This window comes from Myodes glareolus, chromosome 10, assembly GCF_982192425.1.
Source record: "Myodes glareolus chromosome 10, mMyoGla1.1, whole genome shotgun sequence".
Taxonomy (NCBI): Eukaryota; Metazoa; Chordata; class Mammalia; order Rodentia; family Cricetidae; genus Myodes; species Myodes glareolus.
In genome coordinates this window covers 14,619,538-14,644,399 of record NC_142035.1, presented here as the reverse complement: position 1 = coordinate 14,644,399, position 24,862 = coordinate 14,619,538, and the positions used below count along the sequence as shown (strand labels likewise).

Here is a 24,862-nt window from a genome sequence, read left to right as displayed (position 1 = left end):
GTCAAGTTTGATGCCAGCTGTGACTTCAGGAGCTGTGTTTTTCTCTCCATTGGATGGTCACCTCAACACCCGCTACTCGGCCATTTAATGTAACCGTGTCCAAGTGCAGGGCAATGTCTCTTGTGTCCAAATCTACCCAGTCTCATCTGGATTGCAATGCCTCTTTTGCCAGGTATATGGGGACACACCTTTACGCCCAGAACTCAGGAGGCAGAGGCAGGCAGATTTCTGTGAGTTCAAGGCCAGCCTGGTCTACAAAGCAAGTTCCAGGTCAGCCAGGGTGGTTACACAGAGAAAACCTGTCTTGAAATGAACAAACAAAAAGCCTGTTTTCTCACTATCTTTATGTCTTTAAGACCGTATGTTGCCTCCCTTCTCTGACCTTTAAACATCAGGATAATGAGAAAGCGACCAAAAGAAGATATGTAGAAAAGCCCGAAAGTTCTGAACTAATTAAGGAGAGAAAACCCTGAGAATCTAACATGAAGTTGGTTAATGTTTAACCTGTATTTTCCGTTGGAAAACTCTGTGTGTGTGTATGTGTGTGTGTGTGTGTGTGTGTGTCTGTGAGTTCCAGGTGGGCCTGGAATATAGCAAGTTCAAGACCAGCCAGGGCCACATAGTGAGACTATCTCGAAAAAATGTTGTTTTGGGTTAAATTTAATTTGTTGTGTGAGCACAACAGTCAGATGACAGCTTGCAGGAGGGAATCAGTTCTCTTCTTCCAAATTATGGGTTACAGGGATTGAACGCAGGTCTGGTAAGCCTTTAACACGCTGAGCCATCTCGCCATGCTTCAAATGGTGAATATTTTTTTTAATTTTATTTATTCCTAGACTTTCCACTCCTTTCCCTCCTAGGAATGCACCTTCTGTTTTTTTTATTCCCCTCTAGAGGGCGCGCAAGATTCACGGCTTTGTGTCTCATTTCCGTTTGCCTTCATCCTTCCTCCTACGCATGTGCACAGTTGACTTCCTGGCCGCTCAGTACGGCCCGTCGGCCGCCGTCCCCGGAAACGCTTTCTTCCCACGCAGCCGCAGGCCGCCGCTCTTCGGCCTCTCTAGGCCGGCAGATTCTCCGCTCCATGGTCCTGTCTGTCAGCTCAGTGTCAGGAATCCACGGGTGAGGCCGGGCCGCGCTCTGACGCTTCAAACCCTCGAGCCGGTCGCGGGTGAGTGAACCCGGGAGGAGCCCGGCGGACGGAACCGGCAGGGTTTCCCCTGACGCCGTGAGTGGGTCCGCCCGCCCCGCCTCCCCCACCTCCCGGAATGGTATGGCTCCTGGGTCCCAGGCTCTCCTCCCTCCCGCGGCGTTGCCAAGGCGACGGCCGGCCTGCTGAAGCTCCGTGTGTCTCCCCGCAGGTAGCCCGGCGGCCGCGGGCTGATGGCGTGGCTGCGCTGAGCAGCGCGAGTGGCTGCCGAGCCCCGCGGGCCGGCATGGCGGGCCAGTTTCGCAGCTACGTGTGGGATCCATTGCTGATCCTATCGCAGATTGTGCTCATGCAGACGGTGTACTACGGCTCGCTGGGCCTGTGGCTGGCGCTGGTGGACGCGCTGGTGCGCAGCAGCCCTTCGCTGGACCAGATGTTCGACGCGGAGGTAGGTTTGGCGGGATGGAGTAGGAGTAGGTTTTTGTGGTCCGGCACCGCCGAGCGTTAGATCCAGGTGGGCCACGTTCTCATTTTGAGGACCTAAGAAAGAAGGGATTCCAGTCCCCCACCCCCATCTGTGAAGTGGAATGACTGAGGGCAGGGAGGCTGATGAGTTCACTCTCAGGCGTGTCCAGTCTTGTGATGTTGGGAAACGACGCATCCACGCTCAGGAACTGCGCATTCGAGTTAAGACAAAACAAAACAAAAAAAGGGGGAAAAATCTCATAGAGTTTTAAATAACTTTACAGTTTTGTGTTGGGCTGCTCTCATAGCTAGCTATACAGCATAGCCCGAGGTTGAACACAAATGGCAGATACTACAGTCAACAGGCTTGTGTCCCAGGCAAACATGGAAAGTCTCTTTGCTGAGACCCTCCAGAAAAGTGACTACACTTCTCTCAGTTCAGATTTCCAGGGACCACAGTTAGGAAGAGGAGTAGATAAAGGGCATCCGGTGTGGTGCGGTGGGAACTATTAGGTGTCCTATGAGCATCTTATTTAAATTCCACTCTGTTTGCTGTGTGACAGATGTCACCTCTCGTGTCTACAAAATCATGCTGTTGGCATTAGGTGGTAGACTGTAGTACAAAAGGCTTGCCCGTGTTTAGAGTCCAGTCTAGCTGAAGGAACTTGACAAGTTGTTTCACCTTTCCAAGCCCTTTCCTCCTCTGGAAAGTGACAGAATATTCCTGTCATGTCACCCACAGTAAAATGATAAAAGTTCCAGAGGGGCTTAGGAATAAGAAAATGTGTGTGTGTGTGTGTGTGTGTGTGTGTGTGTGTGTGTGTGTTGCATGCCTTTAATACCAGCTCACAGAAGGCAGAGGCAGGTGGATCTGAGTTTGAGGCCAGCCTGATCTACAGAGTGAGTTCCCAGACAGGAAACACAGAGAAAACCTGTCTCCCTAAACAAAACAAACAAAAACCAGCCAAAAAAGGAAATGCTTTGTAAGGAATGGTGAGCGCCTAGGAGGTTGTTGGGAGAAGGGGCTGTGATAGTGATGAGCAGAGCTCTTGGTTCAGGAGACCTGGCCTGGGGTCCTCGTGCTTGTTACTCACCCTCTGCCTTTGGATAACTAATTATTTGAGAAGAGATTGTAGTAGCATTGTGAGATCATGGATGTCAAAGGCCTTTGCAAGCTGAAGTATGGTTCTGATATTTAGTACTTAATAGTACTCTGTCAGCAATAAATATTGCTGACATTCTAGGTGCTGAGCACTTTGTGGGAGGCTCCATCCTTCTTGTAAGGGCATATGGGAATCAGGTTTTGTTGCAGAGGGGCCTGATGCACACAGCCTGGGTTCCAGCTCAAGGTTCAGCAGTTTTTGGAAGGATGGGGTAGTAAAGGTTTTTTGGTCATGCCTTTCAACTCTACCTTTATAGTACAAAAGCAGTCGTAAGTAGGTCAGAAAATTGTGAACTATATTTCAATAAATTTGCAAAAGCAAAGCCTGGCCTGCGGAGCATTAGTTTGCTGGACATCCTTTTTGTCTCTTGCTACTTAGTCACCTCAGGCGACTTCTCTAAACCCTGTGTCTTCTTTTGTAAAAGGAAAATGGTATCCTTCCCTCATACCATGAGGCTCAAATGAGATTCCACAGTGGGTATGTGCGAAAGAACCATGTTGGAAATAGGCTACTGTGTGGATGGAGGTGTTGTCTTTTGTTCTCTGGGACCAGTGCTTGTGCCATAGGCTGTTTGCTAGGATCCCGGGGCTCTGCCAAGTCGCTTCTCTAGCATATTTCCCTTTGTGATTCCCCCTCAGATCCTGGGCTTTTCCACCCCTCCAGGCCGGCTCTCAATGATGTCCTTCGTCCTCAACGCCCTCACCTGGTGAGTATCACCAGCTCTACTGTACATCTTTTGGGTCTAACTGGAACTAACCTCCTAAATGTAAACAAGAGGCAGGCTGGCACTTCTTGGGAATGGTAAGATGGGTGGGAGAGCCTATTTCTATGGACTGGCCCTGTCGTGGGTCTCCACTGTTGTTTTGAATTAAGTTCAAATTCTTCAGTCACTGTATGTGTGCTGCTGCCTGATCGTGTACCCAAATGTGGTGTGAGCTGAGGAAAGAATTAGACCAGAAACCAGGAGAATTGGCTTTCATTCTTGCTCTGTGCCATTGACCCAGTTACTTTCCTCCTCGCTGGGACCCAGGCTCCTTGTATATAGTCCAGGGGTTGGACTAGGTAACATTTAAGGTCACTCATGACCACTGCCCTTTTTTTGAGGATCAGTTTAGCATAGGGACCAAGGTCTTAGACTTAAAGCAGACTCACCTGGCTTTCAGTCATCCACCACCTTACCACTAGTGTAGCGAATTTGGACAGCTTTATCTCTTTTCCTCTTCAGTAAAGTGGGGCTGATCTGATCACTTAGCTCCTAGTTGTACTGTTTATTCATGGGAAGTACTTCAAACAGTCTCATGTATTATATTATGACTTTACACTGAAAGTGGGGAATATCTAGATTTCTGGCTTCTCTTTAATAGTGGGAAAATGGATGGATTTCAGGTGCCAAGATTTGCCTGGGTGCAAGTAGCTTCTGTCTGCATTTTGCATAGAGTATGTGTACCTTTTGGTACACACCAAAACTGGTGTGTACCATTCCTGGTGGCTGTTTATCGTCAAACTCATCTTCCCCCATTCTGTCAGACCCAGTCTTGATGTTACCCAGCAGGTCTCTCAGCATCTGAGATAACAACCCTTGCTTCTCACTCACTTTGCTCGCTTCTGACCACTGTGCTGTCATCCTAATTGTCCCCACGTCCCCAAGGACTTAATGTAAGGCCAGGACAACCCAGTGACAACGCGCTGATGTCCTTTCCCCACAGTGCCCTGGGCTTGCTGTACTTCATCCGGCGAGGGAAGCAGTGTCTGGATTTCACTGTGACTGTCCATTTCTTTCACCTCCTGGGCTGTTGGCTCTACAGCTCCCACTTCCCCTCGGCGCTGACCTGGTGGCTGGTCCAGGCTGTGTGCATTGCACTCATGGCCGTCATCGGGGAATACCTGTGCATGCGGACGGAACTCAAGGAGATCCCCCTCAGCTCAGCCCCTAAATCCAATGTCTAGAGTTGGGCCCTTTGGATACTCTGCTGGCATTTGGGCCCCCTGTCACCTTGGGCTGCTCAGACCTCCAGATGGGGTCCAGCCCAAGTCTGAGAGGAACCCTGGAAATGTGAAGTCTGTTGGTGGAGAGATAGTGAGGTCCTGTCACAAAGGCAGGTAGCAGTCGTGATCGCAGCTGCAAGAATGGCCTCTGCCTGCTGGAGCTTTGATATCTGGAAGCCAGGACGGGGACCTCATTGAGGGTGAAAACAGATTTGGAACCATGTCAACTCTTGAGCCATCATACCGTCACCAGCCTGTTATTTTAAAAAAGGAAAAAAAAAATCAAGGATATCTGATTGGCGCAGACACTCTTCTGGTTGCCTGTCTTGCCCTTTGGGACAGCTGGTACCTTTGCCCCGTTGCCAAACCACAGTGGTTCTGTGTGGAGACACATTAGACTTTTGGGTTCGTAGCTACAAAAGAGGTGTAGTTGCAAAGTACTAGGCTGCTGTCAGAGGACGGAGGATGAGGCCTCAAGCACAAGAGCAATGCACAGCCTGTGCCCTGTTAGACATATACAAAAGTGTGTTTGTGTGTCCGAGAACCTCCTCCAGTTCTCTGTATGGACTCTACCTTGCTGCCAGCTCTCAACACAGGGGGCTGTAGGACCCAGAGAAGAATCCCAGCACCCCTTCCCTGCAGCCTTAGCTTCATAATAAAAGCCACTGTCTGCTGTCTAGAAATGACCGGGCCCCAGCCCCCACTGGACCTCAGTTGTGGCTAGAGTTTCTTTTTCCTCTCCTGTTTGAACTCTGTGGTGGGGGAGGGTATGATGGGTGCCCAGCTTCCCCGTGGCAGGCTCCGCTGATGGTACTGGAGGAGACAGGAAGTTGCTGTGAAGGCTAGAGTTGGCACCTAGCGTTTTCTCTGTGAGGCGCTGGCAGCTGTCCTTTCTAGGTACATAAATACAGTATTTTCCACACTTTTGCCTGTACTTACTTTATGATGTCACTGTTAGGGCCAAGAGAGAGAGTAGCTGTGCACAGGAGTCATAAGAATTAGTATTTCCTCCTTTCGCAGAGTGATTTCTCCATTCAGATGAAGTACTAACTACCAGGATAAGTATGGTAGCACCTGCTTACCCTAATACTCAGGAGACTGAGGCAGGAGGATCATGAGTTTGAGGCTAACCTGGTCTACATGATCAACTCAGATGTTATAGTGAATCCCTGTCTCACAAAATAAGAGCAAAATAGTGTATCCTGCACTCCGCCTGCATATGCCTCTGCGATGCCGCACGTGTGGTCCCTGAGCATATACAGTGGCATGTACTTGTATGAATCAGGCCGTGTTTCTTTGGTTTCTGGAGCTTGCCCAAGAGAGCTGAGTCTCACAGCTAAAGATGAGTTTTGCTTCCTCCCTATGGAGCCTTTCTTGCCTCTTGGCTCTCAGCCCTGTAGAGTAGGGAGTCACAACTGGCAGAATGAAAATCTGAGAAGGAAAGTGCCTGGGCAAAAGCTGTGTGTGAGCTAGCGTGAGGCCCTTGGTCACTCGGGGTTGTGGCTACGCCGGCTGCAGGGCCTCGGCCCAGCTGCACTGGTGGATTTCCTCCGACACACACTCCTCAGGTCTATGACCACAATGAAGGGCTAGAACGTTCAACATGGCTGTGGTCTCCCGGGAGCTGTGAGTCTGCTGCTCCAGGCAAGAACAGTGCTGGTGTTCTCTTTCATTTGCATGTGCCAGCTTTGCCTGCATAATTCCTTTGATGAGAAACCTCTGTCTTTTGATGCCCATTTGATTTTTGAAAATTGAAAAAGCACCAAAAGGAACCAAGGTGACTTGTTTGGTTTTTTGCCCCAGTAATATAATGACTGAACTGAGTGACAGTTGACTAAAAATTGCATGATCTCCCCCAGAAGGCATGGAGACAGAAACTGAGGGTATGGAGACAGACAGGGCTTGGAGGTGGAGACAGAGAGAGAGGGCATGGAGACAGGCGTATCCCCATAGCTTGCTGGCCATCTTGCCTAGATGAAATAACAGGTTTCCAAGTCAGTGAGATACCTTGTTTCAAGATACTCACTAGGCAGAGTGTGATAGAAAATAACATTTTGATGCCCTGCTGTGGGCTCCACAAATGCACACACACACACATTCATAAACACACAGTTTATGACTTTTAGATGCGTACAGTTTCTGAAGCAGCAATATGAATGGTTTCTAGAAGTGAGTTACAAACTGCAGTGGCAGTGACATTTTGTCAATTTCGTAACAAATGCATCTTTTCTATTGTGTGCTTAATGGGTGTCTATCTAGCAGAAGGCCAGGGACTTGTTTCTTCTCATGTGACAACCTCAGTAGGAAGTCCCATCATCCGTATCTTTTCTTTTTTGTTTGGTTGGTTGTTTGTTGTTTGTTTGGTGGTTTTGTTTTGAGACGGGGCCCTGTGTAGCCCTGGCTGACCTGGAACTCACGCTATAGACGAGGATGGCCTCGAACTCCTAGAGATGCACTGAACACACAGTGGCCAGGGTGTTCTCTAGCACCGCCCAGCTTCATCATACACACCTTACAGATGAAACTGTGGAACCTGCCCGCAGTTATTTGTCAACCTCAGAATTTGGGCTCTGGAAGTGACGATGATAAGCTTGTGCAGCAAAGGTCAATAGCTGGGATGTGCGAGTTCTGATTGGCTCAGCAGACATAGCCTTAGACCTTCAATCTGTTTTCCTGAGTTAGCTTGAACAGAACTTTACATATATCACTAGGTATTCAAGAACAGTGCATAGGTAACATACAAATTAGGACCACAGATTAGCTAGTGACGCAGGAATACAGGCTGGGTGTTTATCTCCGGAAGATGAAGGCTACAGTCTAGATGAGAAACCTACGTCCATCTTCCTGGTGAAAGAATATACCTTTCTTGAGAGTTCAAGTCTTGACCCTGCCTCTCCCTTCACTCGGCCTAACATCTGAATTCAGACCATTTGGAGAGAAATGTGGAGAATTGTGTAATTGCCACTTAAAACAGTTTATAGCCCCAAAAGATGAGGGAAGTGTGGCTCAGAGGCACCTCTAATGCTTCGGGTCTAGGCAGCTCTGTCTAGATCAACTATGTGGAAGCCAGAATGCACTGACAGAGATCTTGGAGGGAGGGGTTTTGAGGAAGGCTCTAGGTCCTCAAGTCCTGAAGGGTTCATAACTCAGTAAGTCTTCTGGAAGCTGAGTTTTTTGGACACTCTGTGACTTCAGGGTGACTTCCTTCTGACCGAAGGGCAGGCACATCTTGGAGGAAAGTGATAAAGCTACTGAAAGGAGCATTGAGGCAGGGAAGGAAATGGAAGCTGAGTCATCCTGGCCCTCGGTCCTCAAGTCTGTGGGATTGGTAGCAGGATGGAGGACTAGGAAGCTGCAGTGGGTTGAGAAGAATTGCCGAGTTGGCAGCTGGCTTGGCTAGGGTGTGTTGGGTCTCACTCTCCAACCTCCACCCCTGTAACATGAGGGGGCCGGCTTGTTGATGTATCTGTCCCGCCCGGCACCCCACAGCCAGCAAGTCCCAAAGAAAATCACACACAGGACTCCATAAGATTATAAACTGATTGGCCCATTAGCTCAGGCTTCTTGTTAACTAATTCTTACATCTTACCGTAACCCATAATTCTTGTCTGTGTTAGCCATGTGGCTCAGTACCTTTTCCAGCTGTCAGCTCACATGTTGCTTCTTCAGTAGTCTGGGCAGGAATGGCCGAGGGAGCTTCCTGCTTCCCAGAATTCTCCTGTTCTCTTTGCTCCACCTCTACTTCCTGTCTGGTTTTCCCGCCTATACTTCCTGCCTGGCCAGTCAGCATTTATTTAAAATATGATTGACAGAATACAGACAATTCTCCCACACCACACCCCTGCAAAAGATAATGGTATAGTGTTTCCGTGTAACTATATACATGTTCTTCATACTTCAGATGGTACAATATCAGGATGGTGGTGGAGGCTGTACAGTATTGTTCAGGGAACGGGGAAAGTGTACATGCTCAGTATGGATGGACATCTTTATTGAGTATTTTCTGTTTACAGCTGGTTGAATCCCAGGGTACAGAACCCATGCATGCAGGACTGTGGAGAGCAGAGTGTACTATTTCTTTGGATTATTGTGAGAATTTCATGCGATATCACATTTGCACAGTGTCTGGCAGGTAGGAAGAAACCTGTGATTCTGAGTTCCCAGCCTCCCTCCCACTTCCCCGCTTTACAGTGGAGGAAACCGCAGCCTGAATTCTCCTGTTGGCCACACCTGCAGGGCGCTGATTGTGAGTTCTCTCTCAATCCCTGCATCGGGACCACTATTTGTTTTGTAGATGTGGGAGGCAACAGTTCACCCCCAACATCACACAGCTGCTCAAAAGCCACGTCTTTTCACATCCCGCGTGTTTGAGTGAACTTGATCCAGATAATTGGGACGTCTTGGGAAACTGACAGCTAGGTCCCTTTCAGGCACTTAGGTAGGAGCTCACCAGGGAGAGGCGGAGCCAAGACTGAGTAAGTCTGGCACAGAACTGGAGAAGTCTAGGGAAAGGCTGAAGTCCTTCAGCACCCCACAAACTGGCTTCCCTGCATAAGCCTCATCACTTCAGACTCTCTGAAACGTGTGTTAGTGTCCCCCTTTTTTGAGACAAGGTTTCACTATGTAGCCTTGACAATTGCTATATAGACCAGGCTGTCCTTGAACTCACAGAGATCCATCTTTCTTCTGTTTCCAAATGCTGGGAATTAGAGCTGTGCCACTACTCCCAGCTTATGTCCCTTAAACAAACAACAAAACAAAAAAACAATTGAAATAGTGAGCTGTGGTGGCGCATACCTTTAATCCCAGCATTCTGGAGGCAGAGGCAGGCAAATCTGAATTTGAGGCCAGCCTGGTCTACATAGCAACTTTAACACCAGCCAATGCTATGCAATGAAATTTTAACTCGAAAAAGGGGGGGTGGTGGAAATCTGGCTCTTTGTAATGACTGAGTGTTTGACTAGCATGTGCAGTACTGTGGATTTGATTCCCTGCATGCACACACACACATACACCAAAAATAGAAGAAGCCAATTTCAGAGATCCTATGACTTAAGTTGTTCAGTCAATGCTTGAGTTCAATTTGATCACACGTATATACATACATACACACCCCAGTATACTCTTAGGAAGCCATTTCTGGGATATGCTTTCCTCAAATAATGGGTTTTACCAAACCCAGAAGGACGTCAGACTTAAGTGGACTTCCTTACATACAGGAAAGTGGGCAGTGGGATGTAAGTTGATGGTGGTCATGTCCAGAGCATTGGGGGTGGGGGTCTGGGAGAAGTCCTATTGGGAGATACTTGGGCCTTCCTTCCATAGGCCATGCTATACCTCAGCCTCTGCACTGGTCTCAGCTCCCCTCTTCTCGGAGCGCACAGTGGAAATTGCCAGCCCTGTGCAGGCCTTATCCACTGGGGCCTTTCCGTGAGTCCCTCTCTGAACTGGCTGCCATGAAGACAGAGCTTGCTGCCCTGGCCACCCACTGAGGGATGCCCATCTGAGGTCACAAGTTCACCATACCGGTTGATAAGCAGGAGGTTGGAAAGAAATTGAGTAGAAGTTTACCAAGGTTGAGGAGACTCAAGATGGAGACCACTGAGCAGGAAACAGCTGGAAGGAGTGACTGGGGAAGAGGTTGCTGGGAAATGGCAGGGGTGGTGATGTACAGAAGGGCCACACAGGGTGCTCAGATAGCACTGGGCTGCACCCATAGGAAGAAGCATGAAGTAAAGGTGGTGACCTTCTCCCCAAAGCTGAGCAGAGCAGTATAGTGGGTCGGTCCTAGTGCCAAGTTTGGCTCTGGCTGGCCCATGTGAGGCTGCCCCTCCAATGTAGACGGCAGTGCCAGGCATAGTAGGGAGGGGCAGTGCGAGTGGAAGGCTAAGAGACCAGTCCTCCCATCAGTCTCCCTCCCAGATGAGATCTTGTCATCACTGCCCTGCCTCTCCAGAAGGGCTTTGTGACCCTGTCCTTCAGTGGCTCAAAGGCTGGGTACCTCACCTGCAGGCACAGCCATTGGTTGCTGCTAGCCTCGGGAGACTATTGGAAGGATTCTAGTCTTTGTCCAAAGAAAACCTGGGTTCCCCTGCCTCATCTCCTTAACCGTGTGTGCAAGGCCCTATCGTGGCTCCTGACTGATAAAGTCAGCCAAGGACGGGCCTCAGGGTGGCTGTGCTATTACACCTGAACTGTAGGACACAGTGCCAGCTCTCCTCCTACCCTGGTGTTTCCTATGATCAGTGATCCAGGAGGCCCAATTATTGACACCACGTGCATTGATAGTCAGTGTGGAGTTGGATTCTGGGATGACTCCATTGGCCAAGGCAGGCTCTGCGTGTGACGTTTTCCTCTCTTGGAAAAGTGGGATGGAGAAGCCAGGAGACCAGGGGTAGATTTTGCTCCAGCGGCTCCTCTCTCAGGAAGCTGGGGTAAGTCACTTGCTATATAGGTGTACAAGTTTCTGCTTCTCCTTGAATCGCAGGGCCATTGTGAGGCACCTGCACCCAGGAGATAAATGGTCTCTGACTTCACAGAGGAAGTGCGTACTGCCCAAAGGAGCCAGCTTGTGGGGGAGATTGAAGGATTACAACTTGGTAGATTTTCTGCTATGGTTTTAGAAAATGACTTTAGGAGCCTAGGGATGGACCCACAACATACACTCCCTCCCCACCTCGCCACTGCACCTCCCCCAGGATCCTTGCCCTCCATGTTTATGTGATTGCTAGCACTAGACAGGCGGAGCCAGTGGTAATATTGTTCAGTGGCATATGAGCGATTTTATTTGTAAACTCATGAAAATCCCGCTCTTCCCTCCCTTTAGCTGATTGCAGGATCTCTACTCTTCTTATGCTTCAAGTTCCCTTCCAGGGTTACACCACCTGTCAGCAGAGATCTCCATGTTAGTCATAGAAATCACCCCCAGGGGGCGCTGTTGTCCAGTGAGTGGGCACAGGGCCTGGGAGCCTTGGTTTTTGTGGTAAGTTGGAGCTATCTCCAACTTAAAGGAAACCCTTTAAGGTGAAACTCAGGAGTCAGTCACCCTCTTCTGTTCATGAGCATCTCAAGCCATGACGGGAAGAGTTTCTTGTCTTTGTTTAAAACCTTTTTCTTTTTTAACATAAGTCTTAAAACGTGACTGAATTAGAGTTGATTTGGCCTAAGAGGAGGAGATGCAGCAAAGCCCAGTGTGGCTACTTCCCTCCTCCCTAGCTTAAACATCCTTTGGGATTCAGGGCCACAGCAGTGGTTCCCACTCTCCTGCGGTCTCCAGACAACGAGATGATATACTGGGTCCCACATTTCCATTGCTCCTTCCCTAGAGCACAGTCAACTGAGATACATCCTCAGCCCAGCTATTACCCTGCGGTGTGGCCTAGTCAATGGCTTCCTCTCTCTGGGTGTGGGGCCTCCCAGTCCTGCCACCTACAGTCAACAAGACCCCAGACCCCTGAGTCTAGGGCTCAGGTGTGGGCCTGCCTGAGGGGCTGCATCTTGCCTTGGCCTGGCAGTGGTATCGTCATACCCACCTCATATGGATGCTACACAGGCAGCTCAAAGTGACACAGAGCAGAACCGGGTACAGGGGCGCTTGACGCGGCGTAAGGCAGACGATCTGCACATGATCCGGCGCCCCGGGGGGTGGATACGTGTGGGAAGCCCCTCAAACCAGACCAACTGGTCAGTTTCATCCAGTGGTTTCATGTTCATCTTGGGAGTTCTGTGATTGTAGGTCTTCAGGAAGACAATTCGGGGCTCCTTGACATGTGGTTTCCTCTTCTGGGCTCTGGTAAGCAAGCCATGATTCTTTGATATCTTGGGGACTTTAGGCTTTGCCTGCTTTTTTCTCTGTGGCGCTGCTGCAGGTGACCCCTTTGACCCTTCTGTGGGCTCCCACTCCTCTGACGTGTTTTTATTAGGTTTCGCTATGGGCTTTGCATTCCTAGACTCCGGTTTCTTCACCAGGGCCAGAACGTCTTGCAGCTCTTCATCCTTTTGTTTCACTTTCACGTTGTTGTCCCTGACGGGGAGAAGGAAGGTCAGCGGAGCAAGGGTTCTTCCTTCTAACCCAGTCCTGAGCGTCGCTATGGTGCTGGTTCAGGGAGCCTGCTAGAACTAGAGGTAGGCTGAAAAGAAACGTCTCTAGTGCCTGGAGGTACTACTGTTAGTTTTAGTAGAAAGGATGTGAGACATTGGCAAGGCAGAAGGCATGACCAGTATTTGAGAGCCCAAGGGTATATATTCTGTTGGCACCTGCTGCTACACTAGGCCTCTGTCTCAGCCAAAAGGGAAGACTGCCCAGTGTTCCTTTCCAGTTATATTCTAAGAAACCATGGGTCTCTGAGGAAGCGTCTCCCTACCCTTGCCTGGGCTAGGTAGAAGGCAGGATGAGGACAAGGTATCTCTCACATTGAGATTTAGGGACAAATGTTTTTAAGAGATGTTTCTGTGCTTCAAGAACTATGGTGGTCTGTGACCCTGAGCCTGGTTCTGGGCTTTCCTGTCGCTCAGGGGCCACATCAAAAAGAGATGCCTGAGGAAGGAATTAACAGTTTTCAGGAGTTTGAGTATCAGATTGAGCCAGGCAAAGCCCCAAGCCTGCTCACCCTGACTGATGACAGTGATGGCCACTAGGGGCCTATTGTCAAGATCTGCCAAGTAGGAGGCAAGGAAGCAGCCGAAGTCAGGAGAGCAGTCTTTGGAGACAGCATCTGGATGGAATAAGACATTTCACCTCCCAGAGCCCAGTCAGGGTCTCCATCATAAGACGGATAGTCTCATGTACCTAGGTTGTCGGGAAGAAGCTTCTAAGGGTGGAGGGGCACATGTGTAACATGTAAGCAGAGTGGCTGGCACTTAGCATGCACTTATATAAATGCTCCTCAAATTCTAGAGTGGCCCATGAGTAATCAGATTGAGCAGGATACATGTATCTTCGGATTCAGAGAGCAGTCTGTGAGATCATCTCTGAGCTAGGCTGCAGGCCCAGGAGGAAGAGAAAGCTCCCCACGTACACACTCAGTACCACAGTTATAGGTGGGCCCTTCAGTAGATGACTATGATCACTGTTACAGCCACAGCTTTGATTTCAGGTGGGAATGACTTCAAACAGGTGCCCTGCCAATTGTCAGTTAGTTCAGTTGGCTGAGATAAATCCCTTCATCACTGGAGTCTCAGTCCCTGTCAATAAAATACCTTGCACAAATATCTGTTGCACAGAGCCCTTGTGTAAAGTAGGCCACTGTTCCCCAACCCCTCACCACAGTGCCTGTTCCTAGGAAGGATAGTTGCTGGGTATTTTGTGTGTGGGGGAGGAGGGGTGTGGCTTGAGCTCACCCAGAGGAGATTTGGAGAATCTTTGGGACTCTGATTATTAAATTCCAGCACCTTCTGGCCAGGCTATGCAGTTCTCGGATCCGGTCATTTGAACTCTTGAGTAACTTCAAGAGGGACAAGTTTTTTAATACCTGCCAGGGTCAGTAAACAAGAAAATTAGAGGCTGCCACTCTCCAGGGTCACCTTCCATGCCCTTTCTATGGCTTGTCTCAGCGCAGGGCTAAGTCTGCTGGCTCCCCGGGGTCACTGGGCCCGACACCTGGGGTCGCACTTCAGTGGGGAGTTTGGTTCCCCTAAGCAGGGGCTAAAATGGAACATCTCACCGTTTTAAGTCGGTTCCGCTCAATTAGTTTGCTGGCAGGCTGATTTATCTTGTCCTGCAGTTTCTTATCTTGCATCTGAGAGATAGGAAGAGAGGGAGAGCTAGCATAGAAGGAAACCCCTTGCATGCCTGCACTGTGTCTCTCCATTTGACTGAGCATGGTTTGACCAACCCTAGACTGGGAGTCTTGTCATTTGGCTTTAGAACAGAACTGAGACCATTTTAACTCTGCCGACCTCCTTTCACCCTTCCCCTTTCCCTTTTCTAAATGGCTGGAAAGCCTGTCCTTGGTGTAGCTGGATCATCTGATAAGATACCTCATGAGCTTGGGCTTCAAGACAAAGTCTGACCTTGGAAACCATTCCATTCTTGGGCCTCTTCTTTGTAGATGGATTCATGCTGGGGCTGTAGGAGCAAGACTGGACCCCACACTGCCTGCACCCTGCCCCTCTCACTTCAGCCAGCACTTGAGCTGAGCAATGTATGATGACATTAGACCTGCCAGGCAGTGAGCTGTGACATCACTAAAATGTGTGACAGCATCAAGGCTGTGTCTCTGGAGGGTCAGAAGGCCACTCCCATCTGGAAAAACACAGTAGGTGACAGGCAGCCAAGTCCATGATCACAACCTCCCTGTGAGGTAAGATGGTGGACCCCTCCTTTTAGAAGGAGAAACTAAGATTTTTAAAAGGTGGGGCTAGACAGATGGTTCAGTGGTTAAGAGCACTGATTCCTCTTCCAGAGGACCTGGGTTCAATTCCAAGCACCCACATGGAACTCACAACTGTCTGTCACTCCAAGATCTGACACTCTTACACAGACATACATGCAGGCAAAACACTAATAGAAATAAAAATAAGTTTAGAAAAATACTTTTAAAGGTTACATAATTTACCCAGCTTACACGGCTGCTTGGCGGTAGAGCTGGGACTGTGATGTAGGCCTGACAGGCCAGTCTATGAAGACGAGCTCTCAAATTGCTCCTGTACTCAGCCATGCCACATGTGTTGCCGGGCACCTGCTACATGTTTAAAAGTCATTATGTGTGTGTGTGTGTGTGTGTGTGTGTGTGTGTGTGTGTGTTGGTGGAGGTGCCAATCGGTGTTGTCCCCTGGAGCTGGAGTTACAGGCAGTTGTGATCTGATTGGGTGCTGGAAACCAAACTCGGATCCTTTGTAGAAGCAGTTCATGCTTTTAACCACTGAGCCATTGCCCCTGTCCCCTATTTTGCTTTGTAAATAATTGTCTTGCTGTGTTGTCCAGGCTAGCCTCAAACTTGTCTTCCGGCCTTAGTTTCCTCACTTGCAATTGCAAGCATGTGTCAGCTACAATTTAGCTGACATTTGTATTATACTTTCTTTGAATCTTGCCTACATCTTCCATGTATGGCTAGCATGTGGTTATGTCTAAACAGATGTGGTGTCCACATCTGTGTTGGTGTTTGCACTCAAACTGAAGGGTAAGAAGATGAAAATGTGAAGCAAGGTGTGCCGAAATTTTCTCAGCTTCCAATCATGGGCTCTGCATTACTAATATTTGCTCCAGGCTTTCCTTCCTTCCTTTTTTCTTTCTTTCTTCTTCCTCCCTTTCTTTTTCTTCTTTTTCTTTTTCTTCTTTTTTGATTTTTTTCAAGATAGGATTTCTCTGGGTAATAGCCCTAGCTGTTCCGGAACTCGCTTTGTAGACCAGGCTGGCCTCGAACACACAGAGATCTGCCTGCTTCTTCCTCCTGGGTGCTGGGATTAAAGGTGTATGCCACCACACTTGGCCTTTTAGATAGTTTCTTAAGGCCACATCAGGGGCCAGCCATTTTCTTCTGTAAAGGGCTGCTACTGTGGGACTTTTCAGCTATAGTTGTGACTGCCTACTTTAGTTCTGTAGCCACCGGTAGTATGTAAGTGAACGACCATGGCCTTACTGAAGAAGACTGTTCACAAATACAATCGATGAGCTGAATGTGGCCCATGGCAACTGGGGACAAATCAATAAAATGACACAGTTGCACTCAGTTTGTCATGCTTCCCTCTCCTGTGATGCACTCCTTCTGCAGTTAATTTCAGCTCAGTAGTTGGTGTCACTGGACTCAGAGTAGAGAAAAAAACACGCAGGAGTACGTCTTTATGCATCATGTGTGCCGCTCTGCAGGGCTGCAGGGTAAAGGCGCTCAGGGAGACACAAATGATGGCTTTCAGGTTAGAAAGTGACAGGCGAGAGCATTTTTACCTTTGTGTGTGTTCAGTATCATTCTTGTGATTATAAGTTTAGTCATATAACTTTTGATGATGGTTGCACGTATGAACCAGCTTGCAGAGTTTCTCAGCATGGAGGGGTAGACTTCCTGAGCTTCTGAGGCAGATTTAACATGTCACGTAGAACAGATAGAACTAAGGGCTTGGACTGAAGTAAACGGGTATGGGGACAAGAAGGATAAGGAAGGGGTATGCTGTATTACCAAGTGTGTTAATGCAAGGCTGGAGTCCCGGCTCTTGGGAGCCTGGGGCAGGAGGATCAGTTCAAGACCAGCCTGACTACACAGAGAAAACCTATCTCCAAGACAAGACAAAACAGGGCTGGAGAGATGGCTCAGTGGTTGAAAGCATGTCTTTTAAAAGAGGACCTGGGCAGTTGTCAGAACCTATCTCCTGGCAGCTCACAGCCGCCTGTAGCTTCAGTCCCACAGGGTTCTAACAGCGCTGGCTTCCACAGGCACCTGCACTCGCACGCACATACACGTAATCTTTTTCTTTAAGGCAGGTGCATGCACACACATACACATAATCTTTTTCTTTAAGGCAGGTGCATGCACACACATACACATAATCTTTTTCTTTAAGGAAGAAGTCTGGTTTGGGAAATATTTATCAAGAAGGTGGGGTTTGAGCATAGCCCTGAAGGAAATGGATGCTGTGGTAGCAGAACATGAGATTGAAGAGGAAGTTACAGTGGGCTAAGGACAGATTGTTTCACACCCTGAAGGATAATAGACTGTCTGGACACCTGGTGTGCAGTGGCTACATCAGAATGATCCAAAGAGCGTGTAAGAAATAGCTTCTCAGGCACTGCCTGCTCACTGGCCAGTCTGATACCCACTCCATACTACACTTTCTTAAATGTCCTGTATCCGTAATATACAGGTCTGTGGGGATGTTAATCTGCCCAGGGAGGATAACGAGGAGTAATTAGGAAGGAAGTTATCAAAGACAGTCCCTTTGTGCTCACTCTTGTGTGGATTCCAGTACTCCCAGGCCTCTCTGCCTACCCAGCTATCCTTCTCCTTGCTAGAGCCATTATAGTGTTTATCATGTGGATTGTACTAGACTGCACATTCTCCAAGGCCTTGGTGCCTCGTAGCTCCCTCAGCTCCATCCACTGCAGGGGCTGGGATCTGCTACGGACTAGGCACTATGGACAGTAACCAAAGGCAGGGCATGCTCTTTCTGCCCTCTTTTGAACCCATAGGCTAAGGCGAAAAGTACCTCTAGAGCGTAGACTCTTCCAGGGCAGGAGTTTTGTCTGTTTCATTCATTGATAAATTCATCGGGACCTAGAACTGTGTCTGACAGGATCATAGATCAAAATCAGGTAAAAAAACAAAAACAACCCCCCAAATATATAGCATTATCTGTGATTTGGGTAAGTGAGGAATTAAGGAAGGAAATATAGAAGTTAGCCAAGTAAAGGACATAAGGTGACCAGGGCCTTCTCACAAGAGGGAATTTAGTGGGCCTAGGTGTGCAATGGAGTTCTAAGCCATTGTGTTTTACTGGAAAAGTAAGTGGGGCCAAGTGTGGAAGGGTGGACCTGGAAAAATGAGTATGGCTTGGGTGCTGTGTGCTTAGGACCCAGGCTGAGAGCCTTGGAGTCAGCTCTGAGAGCACCAGGAGGGCTCTGTGCTGGGGCAAGCCTGACTGACTGCCTTATTCTGTTCTAGTTTGTACATCTTTTAAAATGTTTGTAAGATTTTAGAGGAGTTATATCAAAATTAAATAACTGTATGTGGTGGTGCACACCTTTAATCCTAGCACTTGGGAAGCAGGTATCTAGGTGCTCAAGGCTATCCTGGACTACGTAGCAGGCTAGCCATAGCTACATAGTAAGATCCTGTCTCAACAAGAAAAACAAATTAAATCGAATGCACAGTAGTTTTCCCTGACCCTCCCGTCCTTGTATGTGAGTAGCCCCTCACTCCATCAACATTACCAGTTAAGCTTCTGACCAACACATTGTGTGATACATTAACATCATCACCCAGAGGGTTCCTTGTACGGCCACTGTATGGGTTTGGAGGAATGTTTAATGATGTGTCCTTGATATTACATCACACAGAATTGTCTCACTGTCCTAAAAATCCCATGTTCTACTTTTTTCATCCCTTCTTCTTTACCAAGCCCTGGCAAACACTGACTTCTTTACTGCCTTCATAGTTTTGCCTTCTAGTATGTCCTGCGATCAAAATTAAAAAGTGTCTCTAGTCATTTTGGATTGGCATTTTTTTAATAACAGCATTTAAACAAACTCCATGTCTGTCCGTACCTTGACTGCTCGCCTCTTTTTAGTGCCGAATAATATTTTCTGTGTCAGTTTATTTATACCTCTCCTACTAGAGAGCGTCTTCTGTGACCCCAGGTCTGGGCAGCTATGAGTAAAGCTGCTGTGCACATCTGTGCTCAGGTGTTGTGCAGACACACACTTCCACTCCATTGGGTACATGGCTGAGACTGCAAGTGCTGGTTCTCTGCTCAGTTTCCTAAGACAGCAGCGAGCCGTTTTCCAAGTGGCTGTACCTGAGACAACCTTTACAATTTTTGTTTTGTTTTTTTCTTTTGGACTTTTATGAGGGGGGACAGGGGTGGGGTTTTCAAGACAGGGTTTCTCTGTAGCTTTGGAGCCTGTCCTGGAACTTTCTCTGTAGACCAGGCTGGCTTTGAACTTACAGAGATCCTCCTGCCTGCCTCTGCCTCCTGAGTGCTGGGATCAAAGGTGTGCACCACCACCACCTGGCTTGTTTTGTTTTTTAATGTAGGGTCTTGCTACAGAGCTCAGCCTAACCTAGAACTCACTATATAGTGCAGACTGTTCTCAAATTTGCAATCCTCCTGCCTCAGCCTCCGGAGTGCTGGGAGTGCTGGAACTCTAGATGCGAGTCATCACACCCATCTTAGTTCATGCTGTCACTCTTTATCTGTTTCGCCACCATCTGGAGTTAGAGACATCTGAGCATTTCATACCCAGGGAACCAGGCTGTACAGTAACAGGGGCTCATGAGCAGTTTTCCATATCCTATCTTGCTTGCTCTTTCCATCTACATAGCGAAAATACAAGTTTCATGGGGAAGAGAAATCTACCCAGTGACACAGGTGGTAAGCCTTGAAAAATAAATAAATTAAAAAAAACCCTTTAAAAATAGGTATAGTGAAGCCAGGAAGAGGTGACACACACCTTTAATCTCAACCATTGGAAGCAAGGCAGATCTCTGTGAGTTCAAGGCCAGTCTGATCTACAGAGCAAGTTCTAGGACAGCCAAGACTGTAACAAGAGACCCTGTCTCTAAAAACAAACATACAGAAAAAGTATAGTGTATAGAACATATTATTTATCATCTTAATTCTTTTTTATTCTTTGAAGACTTTACACACATAAACAGTGTATCTTACTCATATCTACCCCCATTCCCTCCCATTCATCTTCCCCCAGGCCCATTCCCAACCCATCTCCCTCCCAATTTAAACATCCTCTTTGTTATTGTAACACACTGAGTCCAAGTAGTGCTGTCCATATGCTCATGGGTACAAAGTCCTCTACCTCTGGTGGTGTGACTGGAAACGGCTCCCATAAGTTTGTATTTTTGCATGATTAGTCCCCATTTGATGAGCTGCTTGGAAAAAATTAGGAGGTACAGCCTTGTCGAAGGAGGTGTGGCCTTGTTGGAAGAGATGTGTCACTGGGAGTGGGCTTTGAGGTCTCAAAAGCCCACTCCTGGCCTACCTCCTGCTGCTGCCTGTGGTTCAGGACATAAAATTCTCAGCTTCTGCTCCAGTACCATACCTGTCTGCTTCCTGCCACAATGGTAATGGGTTAGTACCCTCTGACTGTAAGCAGGTAATTGTAACTGTACCCAAATTAAATGCTTTCTTTTATGAGTTCCCTTTTCATGACATCTAACACCACTCCAAAGAAAAACGACTGTTCCTCCTGCATCCATGTACCACAACACTTGTGTAGTTTGTCTTTATACTTTTTCTAAAATCAAAATACAACTACATCTTTTCTGCCCTCTATGTCCCCTCCCACTTTGCTCCTTCTCACATTCATAGCCTCTTTTTACTATATGTATAAAAATGCAACTTGCCAGTATATGATTTTAATGCTGACCAGTGGTATTGGTTAACCAATTTAGGGGGTTCATTCCTAGGGAAGACTATCTCGCTGTCAGCGTTACTTGATTTCTTTGTGTGTGAGTGGAGCCTTGTGAGATTTCCCTTTCTGTGTTAATATGCCTGTTGGTGCTGTAATTCTTCAAATCTTGCTTAGGCAGCCATGCTGTTGTAATATCTTGGGTAAAGCTCCCCTATATTTCTAGGAACCACAGTCTCACAGATTTCCCATCCTTTGGCCTTAGAATCTTCCCATCTCCTCTTCCTTGATTTCTCTGAGTCTTTTTCTTTCTTTTTTTTTTAACTTTTTAAAATTTTTTTATTGATTTTTATTGAGCTCTACATTTTTCTCTGTTCCCCTCCCTGCCTCTCCCCTTCCCCTTCAATCCTGCCCCAATGTCCCCATGCTCCCAATTTACTCAGGAGATCTTGTCTTTTTCTACTTCCCATGTAGATTAGATCTATGTAAGTCTCTCTTAGTGTCCTCATTGTTGTCTAAATTCTCTGGGATTGTGGTTTGTAGGCTGGCTTTCTTTGTTTTATGTTTAAAAACCACCTATAAGTGAGTACATGAGATAATTGTATTTCTGTGTCTGGGTTATCTCAGTCAAAATAATGTTTTCTAGCTCCATCCATTTGCCTGCAAAATTCAAGATATTTTTTTTTCTGTTGTGTAGTACTCCATTGTGTAAATGTACCATGTTTTCCTTATCCATTCTTTGGTCGAGGGGCATTTAGGTTGTTTCTAAGTTCTGGCTATGACAAACAATGCTGCTATGAACATAGTTGAGCACATGTCCTTGTGGCACAATTGAGCATCCTTTGGGTATATACCCTAAAGTGGTATTACTGGGTCTTGAGGAAGGTTGTTTCCTAATTTTCTGAGAAATCATCACAGTGACATCCAAAGGGGTTGTACCAGCTTGCATTCCCATCAGCAATGCAGAAGTGTTCCCTTTTCCCCACAACCTCTCCAGCATAAGTTGTCATCAGTGTTTTTGATCTTGGCCATTCTTACAGGTGTAAGATGGAATCTCAGAGTTGTTTTGATTTGCATTTCTCTGATGACTTAGGATGTTGAACATTTCCTTAAGTGTCTTTCAGCCATTTTAGATTCCTCTGTTGAGAGTTCTCTTTTTAGGTCTGTACTCCATTTTTTTATTGGATTATGTGATCTTTTGATGACCAATTTCTTGAGTTCTTTGTCTATTTTGGAGATCAGACCTCTGTCTGATGTGGGGTTAGTGAAGATCTTTTCTTATTCTGTAGGCTGTCGTTTTTATCTTGTTGACCGTGTCCTTTGTTTTAGAGAAGCTTTTCAGTTTCAGGAGGTCCCATTTATCAATTGTTTCTCTCAGTGTCTGTGCTGCTGGGGTTATATTAGGAAGTGGTTCCCTGTGCTCATGTGTTCAAGTGTATTTCTCACTTTCTCTTCTATAAGGTTCAGTGTGGCTGACTTTATGTTGAGGTCTTTAATCCATTTGGACTTCAGTTTTGTGCATGGTGATAGATATGGGTCTATTTTCATTCTTCTACATGTTGATATCCAATTATGCCAGGACCACTTGTTAAATATGCTTTCTTTTTTCTGTTTGATATTTTTTGCTTCTTTATCAAAGATCAGGTATTTGAAGATGTGTGGATTAATATCCGGGTCTTCTGTTCGGTTCCATTGGTCCTTCTGTCTGTTCTTATGCCAATACCAGGCTGTTTTCAGTACCGTAGCTCTGTAGTAGAGTTTGAAGTCAGGGATTGTGATGTCTCCAGAAGTTCTTTTATTGTACAGGATTGTTTTGGCTCTCCTGGGTTTTTAAACTTTTTCATATGAAGTTGAATACCATTCTTTTGAGGTCTTTGAAGAACTTTGCTGGGATTTTGATGGACATTGCGTTGAATCTTTTTTTTTTTCGAGACAGGATTTTTCTGTATCTTTGGAGCCTGTCCTGGAACTAGCTCTTGTAGACTAGGCTGGCCTCAAACTCCCAGAGATCCACCTGCCCGTGCCTCCCAAGTACTGGGATTAAAGGCTTGTGCCACCACCACCTGACACTGTTTTTTTGTTTTCTTTTTTTAAAAAAGTTTTTAAGCTTTATTTATTCATGCATTTTATGTATTCACCAGAAGAAAGAATCTGGTCCTATTACAGATGGTTTTGAACTATCATGTGGTGCTGGGAATTGAACTCAGGACCTCTGGAAGAGCAGTCAAGTGCTCTTAACCACTGAGCCATCTCTCCAGCCTCTCTCTAAGTCTTTTTATTTGTTTTTCGAGACAGGGTTTCTCTGTGTAGCCCTGGCTGTCCTGGAACTCACTCTGTAGACCAGGCTGGCCTCAAAATCAGCAGAGATCTGCCTGCTTCTGCCTCCCGGGTGCTGGGATTAAAGTTGTGTACCACCACAATGGGCCTTCTGAGTCTTGGGTGTAGGAATTGTGTTGTAGTGAGGTCATGGGCCTTACAGGACCTATCTGTTGGCCCCCATTTTACTAAACCAACATAATTTCTAACTATTCAGGGCCTGTGCTCTGAATGGTATAATACATGTGGCAACTTTGAAAGATGAGTTAATCTTTCTCAAACCAAAGAACTGCAATTTTTTCAATTTTCTTTGAATCTATAATCATTCAGAATTTTTAAAAATAATTTTAGGGCTGACAAGATGGGATTTGGGTAAAGATGCTTGCTACAAAGCCTGACAATCTGAGTTTGATTCCTGGACCCACATGGTAGAAAGAATCCTACAGCTTGTTCTCTGACTTCCACATGTGTACTGGGGCAAGTTGTAAGTAAGTAAAGCAGTTTCTTTTCTTTTTCTTTTTCTTTCTTTCTTTCTTTTTTTCTTTCTTTTTTTTTTTTTTTTTTTTTTTTTAGCTCTTCCAGCCTGGCTATATTCTGTTAAGCCATTGGCCAAAAGCAACTTCTTTATTAAACAGTCAATAAAAGCAACACAAATATAGGAGGACTTCTTACTCCATTTCTCCTTTTCTGTTTAAATAAAAAGAAAGGTTTTAACATAGTAAATCCATATAACAAAGCAGCTATCAAGCAAGAATTAAAGTGACAGTATTTATATCTACTTTATCTTTTTTCATAACTAAGGAAAACTATAATTATAACTATCTATTCTTCAACTCCATCAAAGACTCCAGAAGGATATAATATTACCTAAGTAAACAGGAAATGCATTGTAAGCAACTTCCAAAACTCTAGAATTGACAGAGACATCTTGCTCCTTGGACAGTCACCCAAAATTCTGTTTCGTTGGGGCACCCATCTTCAGCCTAAAGTTCCATAGTATCCAGCAGACTTTCCCATTATGCAGGAAATCTGAAGATCTGTTTTGCCTTGTATTGGCAGAGTTCATCAGTTGCTTTCTTCTGTGTTCTGCAGAATGTCTGGCAGACTCTTTCATGAAGCAGGAGCCCCAAAGGACCATCTCACCTTCTTTAGGCAGCTTCAGCAGTCATTTTTCTGGTGGGTCCTGCAAGTCCAGTCAAACAGTTCAGGCAAGAGCAGTTTCTTGCCCAGATGGTTAACGAAGTCCATGAAGAGCCTCTTCGATGCACATCTTCTTTTTTGTCAAGACCAGATAAACAATTTATTTATTTATTATTGTTTTTATTGAACTATATATTTTTCTCTGCTCCCCAACCTTCCTTTCCCCTCCCCTTTTACCCTCTCCCATGGTCCCCATGCTCCCAATTTACTCAGGAGATCTTGTCTTTTTCTACTTCCCATGTGGTTTAGATCCATGTATGTCTCTCTTAGGGTCCTCATTGTTATCTAGGTTCTTTGGAATTGTGAATTGTAGCCTGGTTTTTCTTTGCTTTTTGTCTAAAAGCCACTTATGAGTGAGTACATATTATATTTTTCTTTCTGGGTCTGGGTTACCTCACTCAATATGATGTTTTCTAGATGCATCTATTTGCCTGCAAATTTCAAGATGTCATTGTTTTTTTTTCTGCTGTGTAGTACTCCATTGTGTAAATGTACCACATTTTCCTTATCCATTCTTTGGCCAAGGGGCATTTAGGTTGTTTCCACGTTCTGGCTATGACTGTTTAA

At 46.6% G+C, this 24,862-nt stretch overlaps 2 protein-coding genes and 1 long non-coding RNA gene across 6 annotated transcripts; 2 read left to right on the top strand and 1 right to left on the bottom strand.

Annotated features, from left to right (window-relative positions):
* Sys1 (SYS1 golgi trafficking protein) lies at positions 1-5,494 on the top strand. 2 transcript variants are annotated; one of them, XM_048441006.3, is made up of 5 exons: positions 1-172; positions 895-1,228; positions 1,362-1,598; positions 3,417-3,484; positions 4,485-5,494. In XM_048441006.3, exons 3-5 carry the CDS (start codon positions 1,437-1,439, stop codon positions 4,723-4,725), a joined length of 471 nt encoding a protein of 156 aa, XP_048296963.1. In that variant the 5' UTR covers positions 1-172; positions 895-1,228; positions 1,362-1,436; the 3' UTR covers positions 4,726-5,494. The 2 variants fall into 2 exon arrangements, with proteins under 2 accessions (XP_048296963.1, XP_048296962.1); XM_048441005.3 differs by having other exon boundaries at positions 2-172; positions 895-1,171.
* Positions 5,495-11,524: 6,030 nt separating this feature from the next.
* Positions 11,525-14,901, bottom strand: Tp53tg5 (TP53 target 5). 3 transcript variants are annotated; one of them, XM_048441001.3, is made up of 5 exons: positions 14,743-14,901; positions 14,427-14,501; positions 14,104-14,234; positions 12,297-12,787; positions 11,525-11,648 (listed from the first exon to the last, which is right to left on the bottom strand). In XM_048441001.3, the coding sequence occupies exons 1-4, from the start codon at positions 14,821-14,823 to the stop codon at positions 12,322-12,324; spliced, it is 753 nt and encodes a 250-aa protein (XP_048296958.3). In that variant the 5' UTR covers positions 14,824-14,901; the 3' UTR covers positions 11,525-11,648; positions 12,297-12,321. The 3 variants fall into 3 exon arrangements, with proteins under 3 accessions (XP_048296958.3, XP_048296960.3, XP_048296959.1); XM_048441003.3 differs by having other exon boundaries at positions 14,155-14,234; XM_048441002.3 differs by having other exon boundaries at positions 14,776-14,901.
* An 8,494-nt stretch (positions 14,902-23,395) lies between these two features.
* On the top strand, positions 23,396-24,406 carry LOC146892752 (uncharacterized). The gene is made up of 2 exons (XR_015004000.2): positions 23,396-23,583; positions 24,188-24,406. It is a non-coding gene; the product is annotated as an uncharacterized LOC146892752 (long non-coding RNA).
* Positions 24,407-24,862: the final 456 nt, after the last annotated feature.